The sequence below is a fragment of the Chaetura pelagica genome, unplaced genomic scaffold, assembly GCF_000747805.2.
Source record: "Chaetura pelagica isolate M959 unplaced genomic scaffold, ChaPel_1.0 scaffold188, whole genome shotgun sequence".
In the NCBI taxonomy this organism is placed as follows: Eukaryota; Metazoa; Chordata; class Aves; order Apodiformes; family Apodidae; genus Chaetura; species Chaetura pelagica.
The window spans coordinates 894,334-902,022 of record NW_009954196.1 but is presented as its reverse complement, the minus strand read 5'-3'; the positions used below and the strand labels follow the sequence as shown (position 1 = coordinate 902,022).

The 7,689-nt window shown below is 39.0% G+C and overlaps 1 protein-coding gene across 1 annotated transcript in view; it reads left to right on the top strand.

Annotated features, from left to right (window-relative positions):
* Positions 1 to 6,888, top strand: part of BANK1 (B-cell scaffold protein with ankyrin repeats 1) — a 122,020-nt gene extending 115,132 nt beyond the window's left edge. Inside the window, exons 15-16 of the mRNA XM_010003179.1 lie at positions 1 to 125; positions 6,844 to 6,888. Coding sequence (XP_010001481.1) covers positions 1 to 125; positions 6,844 to 6,888 — 170 coding nt within the window. The remainder of the gene's footprint in view (positions 126 to 6,843) is intronic.
* The last annotated feature ends 801 nt before the right edge of the window (positions 6,889 to 7,689 follow it).

The following is a 7,689-nucleotide window of genomic DNA, read 5'->3' as shown; positions in this document are numbered from 1 at the left end:
CTGAACAGGAAGAACTCATCCACTTGCAGGAACAGGTGAAAAAGGGGGCAGTGTCTGTGGATAAAGCCCTCGACAGATTTAAACAGTGGCAGAATGAAAACCAGAGGCTACAGTCTGCTCAACAGGTATGAGTCTGAAATTTGTTTCTTGATGGAAATCTTGATCAATGTTCCAAAAACAATCTCTCCTATTTTGGGTCTTACATGTGATGTCAAAAATAAGAGTCATGGTTTATATGCCCATCAACTCCCAAGGAACTTCCTGCTTATGGTTCTGATTCTTCTAGATACCTGTTTCTGCTGTTGTTTGATTACTTGAGAGGCTTCCTGAATTTATTTTTCCCAACTTCAGGTGCCCTTGCATTTGGTTAAAACTCTGAGTTAAATATGTTGGGTCTTCTAAGACTTTTGTTTTAAACTGTCTTTGTATTCTTAATTAAACCAGAAACCTTCTGTAGTTGAACAAACCAAACATGCCATTGAACAGTGTCACCTAACAGAAGCACAACTATATCAAGCATACATGGCTACTATATATTGACTTCTATCAGGGTTTAGGCCTAACTTAAAGTGTTGAATCTACTTAGTGAAATGTACAGTTGATAGCAGTGCACTTCAGTTCCTTTATATTCAATATATGGAGTAACTTGAGGTGCACAAAAACAGGTTTTCAGAAGCCCACACACTGAGTCACTGAAAGAACTGCAAAGTTAGAAGCTAAGGAGAAAAGTACAGGGAGGAGGTTTGTAAATTACTAACAAGATAGCTGGAGAAGAGATTGTGCCCTCATTTTATATGAGGTTGTGCACTAACAAAAATATTTCTTGTTGTCATTTACATGCATTTAGTAGTAAGAGGAAAGCCAAAGGTAGTCTGCTACTCTGCAGGGAAGGAGAGCTATCAGATGCTGCCAGTAAGGAGAGGTTAAATGCTCTCTGTGTTTGCATTTGCTGAAGAAATAGCATGAGCTTTGTCATCACAGTAGAACACTGAACAGCAAAAGTTCAAGGGCTTAAAACAGTTTAGGAGTCTGGTTTGCAGGCATCCACCACACCCTTCCAAATCTGCCTGTGGCCAAGCATGCATATGGGAACTGCTGGTATTGCTCTGTCAGTCAGGGGAGTTACTTGTGGAGGAAGATGGTATCTACACTATGCAAAGATAGCAGCACTAAGTCATAAGCCTGTGTTTCTAGGAGGATTTACTTGGCCTGCTTTCACTGCTTTAGGGAAAAAGCTACTTTCTAGAGGTTTATATCCTGCATTGCATATGTAATTTTCTTTAGTTTTGTACCATTAAAAAATCTCTGTTACCCCAACATGATGAATTTACTTCATGCTATCACTGCATTTGTTTGGTCTTCACTGAGATTTTTGAGGGAAAAAAATAATATATCCAAAGCAAAAAACAAAGCCCCAGGTATCTGTAATCTAACAACAGAATCAATGCCACTTACTGATGGGAAAAAAACCTGCACGAGATTCTTGGGTACACATGTTAAAAGTAGCATTTACTTGCAACACATCATAGACGTTTTTTCAGTCTTTTCAAATTATTTTCCTGGAGAGAAAAGCTAGGTGTTCAGAATGCTAAAGAATTCAGCTTTTTATAGTTCTTCATTATTTCTACAGAAAACTTCCATTATTGATTTCTGCTGCTGGTTTTATGCTTGTTTTTTGCTTAAAGGAAAAAGTGCACCACCTTAGAGACACCAGTATTGGAAACAGACTGGAAAAGGAAAATCTGAATGGTAAGTTGCACTTGCTCTGCCTTTCAGAACACTGAAGCCTTGAACTGTTAAGCGTACTGCAAAGGTCTCATCCAAAGCATAAGCAGACTTTTGGATCTGGCACTGAATTTGTAATCAGCATTTTCTGTATCTTAGCACATTTCAGTTATTTTAGTGTAATCAGGCCTTCAGCAGAGTCAACATTTCATCCCAAAGAGGAGCTCACTGAGGGTTAATGGGGCAGAAAATTTACCAAGTCTTCATGGCTCGCTTTTCTATAGCACATTTCCTACTGCTTCATCACAATTAGGGTAGGTGATCTCTTGGGAACAATTTACTTGATGAACTCAATATTTTATTTGTAAATCAGCTATCAATTTGCACTTGCAAATTCTTGATGAACTTTCCACTGCTACAGCAGTTTAGTATTGTTAAAAAGCTACACCATTGGTTATATAAGATGCTTTTTTTCCCTGTTGTGACCAAATGTCATCTGCAGCAGTATAAAGCACCTGCAATTCCTGCAGATCATTTTATCTTGTTGTTATGAAAAGTTTGTACTAGGTGGTATTGACTTTAGCCCACTGATTTCTGTAAAACTCAAGACATATATTCATTTTTCAAAAGGAATGTTAGTAATTATTTTCCACGTCAGATGTATCACTATTTAAAATTATAACCTAAATGTGTTATTTCCTTACTGCAAGAGGAAAAAAAAATAATCCACTTTACTTTCAGTATTCTGTTAGTGTGGCATTTATATTGGCTTGTGAGATACTGTAATTAAGGTAAATTCTAGCTGGCCAGAGGCAGGTTTGCAGTCCAGACTACTTATATTTTAGTTTAAGATCCCCTGTGGTTGGTAGGGGTGAAATGTCCTGAGCATGTGAACAGGCTCAGTCCATCAGCCTGCACAAGGCACGTGGAGCCTGAGGGCTTGGGATCACTGCATTTTTTCCTACAGTCTGTTTTCTGTGAGCAAGGGAAAGCTCACGAGGACATGAGGGTGAGTCTTGGAAGGTATTTGTCTGTAGGGTTTTCTTTTATGGCCACATCAATCCTGCCTCTGTAGCATCCCTCCAGAGTTCAGTAGTCCTCAGCACCAGAATTGTAAATTTTGTGAAACAGTAAAGCTTGTGTTATCCAGTAACTCAGATAATGATCATTTGTTCCCTTTGATCCCAACCTCTCTGCCCTCTGCTGTGCAGTCTTATATCCTGTTATGCATATAAATCAATAGCTTTGCACTGGAGAAATACAGTGGGAAGAATCATTATGGAGGCCCCTGTCTTGTCTAACAGTGCACTTTATTATCAAAGACTTGAATTTCTGAAAATAAGATCTTCTAGAAGATGGAACTCCCTCTACAGCTGGAGGCACATTAATGGCAAGAGCACAGAGGGATCTCACAAGACAAATACCTAAGTCCAGACAAAAATAAATTGCCTGAAAAAAACATAACAATTACATTCTTTTTTCTTTCATAGTTCCTAAGGAAAGCAGACCAGAGGGCATTCCTTTTAGAGACTTTTTGCTCAACTTGCCATTTAATAAACTGGTATGTATGAATGTTCTCAGATTTGTTTAATGAATTCTAGTTTTACATGTGCATACAGACTCTCCAGCTGTACCTTTAAAAACATGGGCCTCCTGCTCCAGATGGCACTTTTGAAGTCAGGATTTGAATATTCTCTTTCATAGACCGTTTTTGTAGACTTGATTGAGATCACATAGGAAGCCTGTTAGAAAAGGAATTTTATTTTAATGACAAAAGAAAAAAATCTCCTATCATTTAGTATGGAACATAATTTTTTGTTTCTTGATAAGTTTGTTCATGCTTCCACTGTAATGAAAGTTATTAACGAGAGTGGCTTTCAGTTCAGTCTTCCATTATAACATCTGATGCTATCTCAAAGTTCAGGTCTCATTTTTTAACAGTTTAATATAGGACTCAGAAACATCCCCAAAAAACATCACCCTGCAAAGCAAAAAGGTCTGTCACTCTTGGATTGAAATATCTACAAAGCCCTATCTTAATAACAACCAAATAAGGACTAAGCATGTAGAATGGTCATTTGCAGAAAGTATGAACACAGACAATAATTTAGTTCCTTTCTATATAATATATATAGTCTTACCCATAGACATTGATTTTTTTATTTTTTTTTTCCAAGAAAGGAAAATGTTAGCCAACAAAACAACAACAAAAAATAGCTTTAGTAAAATTTCATGGAAATTAATAAATTATCTGGGGACAAAAGCTTCATTTTCAAATGTGAGTGGCCCAGATTCTTTAAGGTATTTAAGGTTTTCTGTGGCATCTTCCCTGAAACCACTGAAGTACTGAACTGGAAGTAGCCTATGGGAAACTTCATCTTTAAGCTAGGCTCATACACTACGTGGAATGCTGCCTTGCCAACCATGAAATACTACAGAGTAGGAGACAAGGAAGACTGGAGAGAACAACAGAACTGAAGCAGTCGAACTGATGAGGTATGTCTTGGCATTTGAAGACCTCAGCTAGGTCTCCTCTGGGAGACAGACAGGACGGTGCCCATGGGGAGGCACACACACTGCTCTCACAGTAAGAAGCTGTGCTCTCTCACTAAGGTAGATGTGTGCTGCTGCTGGGGGTCCCACAAGGCAGGAGCATGCAAAGATGGTTAATTCCTTGCGTATGCCCTGAGACAAGGCTTGGGGGTTTCTGTGTCCCTGCTAACAGAATGAATGGCAGCAGCTTAGACAACATTTACATGAGGAAGACTAACAAGCTTACTCTAAAGTCTTAAAAGACATCCATACTTCCTAGCACATAGGATTTTTACTAAAAAAAAAATATATATGATGCCTGTCTACATCTCTGAACATTTGACTTACCTATGTGAGTCTGGTTTAGCTGTTTCTGAAAATGAGATTTCAAAATATGCCTTCTATTGCAGTTACATCATGGCACCTTATGTGCCACATCCCACAGATTTAGTCATCCAGCATCTCTAAAAATGAGTGCAAGATTGCAGAAGCTATGTAAGATGGTTTGAATTACTTATAGTTAGTTATCCCCTCACAGCTAACCATAGAATGGTTTCTGTTGGAAGGGACCTTAAAGCTCACCTAGTTCCAACCCCCCTGCATGGGCAGGGACACCTCCCACTAGACTAGTTTGCTGAAAGCCCATCCAACCTGGCCTTGAACACTTCCAGGGAGGAGGCATCTACTGCTTCCCTGGGCAACCTGTGCCAGTGTCTCACCACCTTCATTGTAAATAATTTCCTCCTAATGTCTAACCTAAATGTCCCTTCTTCCAGTTTAAAGCCATTACCCCTTGTCCTATCACTACAAGCCCTTACAAAAAATCCCACCCCACCTTTCCTGTAGGCCCCCTTTAGGTAGTGGAAGGCTGGGACCTTCTCTCCAGGCCAAACAACCCCAACTCTCTCAGCTTGACTTCAGAGGGAGAGGAGCTCCAGCCCTCTCATCATCTTCATGGCCCTCCTCTGGACTCTCCAAGAGCTATATGTCCAATACTACATTAAGCAAATATTAATCTTGACTTTTCTGTTATCATTATCATAATTATTTCAATGTCAGCAACTTGCTTAACAGTTTTAAATTAAGGTAGATCTTGGAAAACATGTCAGCTGCTTATTAGGCCTCCTGTGACAAACATAACTGTGGAAAAAATGAACAATTTAGTCTGCATCTGTTCCAATCCTTGGGATTCCTGGCAATATTGGCAAGGTAGGTGCCCTCCTGTGCAAAGTTCAAATATCTTTTTCCACAGGGAACTCAACTGAAACAATTTATTTCTTAGCTGTTAAAATGAGTTCGTACTTACACTGAAAGTGGCCTTCATATCCAAAGGACAACTTTTCTATCTGTTGCTGTAGACTGTGCAGTAATGACTCATTCCCAAAAGGCACTGTAAGCAGCCAGGTCATCCTCTGCAGTAAAGGCAGCCTCCACAGAACTTTGTCTTCCAAGTGTTGATTTCCAGATTTGTAGATGCCTATGACACTAAAGCAGGTCTGGTTTAATTAAGTTTGCTCAATCAGCTGCCAAAGACCAAATTTCTTCCTCAGCTTTATCCAGAAAAAACACTCAAAAGAGCACTATGCACTTTTCACAAATGGGCAAGTTATTGATTAGGTTTGCTGTCCTAAATGTCTGGCTCTGTTCCTCAACCCTCATCAGCACCATGTTTTAGTCCAAGTTGCTAACAGATTGCTTATTCATCAGTTGATGCCAATCCAGCTTGCAGGTGGTGTCTAAGCAGATTTCCCTGAAAATTAAAAAAAAACCCACCATTTAATTCTGAGTACATAAATCAGTTTCCATTGTCTTCGATGCATCAATATGAAAATAAACTAAGACAGACCCCAATTTTGACATTTGGATCCATGAGAACTCAAACTCCTTTACTCAGTGCAGTTAGCAAAGTTGAAAGAACTCAGGATCCTAAAGCACATACAAGCTTTTGTATGTGTGGTGAGTTAGAAAGTCATAGAAAATACTTTTTTTTTTTTTTCTTCATAACCTCAACAGCATGCACTTCCATCAGGACATTTAGTCTTGAAAACACGTATTTGTTGGTAGTTTACAATAGTGTCCATTGGACTTACAAAGCTACATCTTTAGCCTGGCTTATTTCCAGTTTCTTAAGTATTTTGTAGCTTCACACGATGCTCAGATTTGTAATTAAGAGAATAACAAAAATCAGTTTCCTGCCCATTTGTCACCAAATCAGATCTGCCTGGGGAAAGCCCACAGTCAGACTGTTGACGGAGGGGTTCACTGAGACAACTGCATATCCATACATCCCCTCAGCCTCTCCTAATTGGTACCAAAAAAGACCAGCCATGCAGTTAGAAGTAACATTTGATCAAAATCCACCTCCTGTCATTCTCCCACATAACACCTGCCTGTTTTTGTGGATGTTGCTTGCTCCCCTGCTTCCAGGGACACGTGCTGAATTCACATTTGAAGTAAAGCATACAAAAAGTGACTCATCCTACATATATATTTGGTGAATTATTCAGCTTTGAAAGACATTCTGCACTGGCCTAATTTATCATTGGTACACGTGACTGCTTATTAATTGCATTTATTTTCTTTTAGTCTCCAACTAGGAACCCAACAGACAAAGAACAGATGCCCAATTAACAGAGGTAAGAGCATGTATATGAACACACACAGAGACATTATCTGTCATAGAAACTTAGCACTTGTGGAAGTACTTTCCATCAGAGTGTGTTCGTGTAATGAGAGAATGAAAGTGCATCTCAGAGGTCTGATTTCACAAAATAAATGTAATCATAATACATTCTGGTTTATACTAGAACTTATTTTTTGTCAGGTGTTAAGCTGTTCTTGTAGACAGTCACCCAACTTGTGGATGCAGCTGAAGAATTTTCATGAGTTACTGCAACTAATTCAGCTTATGTAACTAAAAGCTATATAAGCATGTGGTCCTGCATACTGGTCATCCACACAGTATCAAACATATTGAATGTCAAAGCTGAAAGGTATAAATACAAGGATGTGTCCAGAAATGCTGAATAGCCAAGAGACCAATGGCCATTTAAGTGCTGGAAAGCTTACAGATGACAACACTGTCACAACAAACAGCAAGATTTGCTGATTTTGCTGCTCCTGACTGAGTTTCTTGGTTTTGGGCCTCTAATGAGATCTTAAATACTTGGGGTTTTTAATTACTATTTGCTACATGTGTGCTTCCATGTATATCTCATAGCTGCTTTAAGACTGTGTGTCTGCCTTTCTATGAAACTTACCATTTGGGCTTGCTCCTAGTAGAAAAAGGAAATACAGCATTTATTGGTGGTTTCTGGGTTTGGTGGTTGATTCTTGCAGATTTTTTTAGTCAGTTCAGTTTTCATCCTCTATGCTGGTAACAAACTTAGCAGGAACCAAACTTACCTCACTAGCTGAGGTTGTAGACTTCAT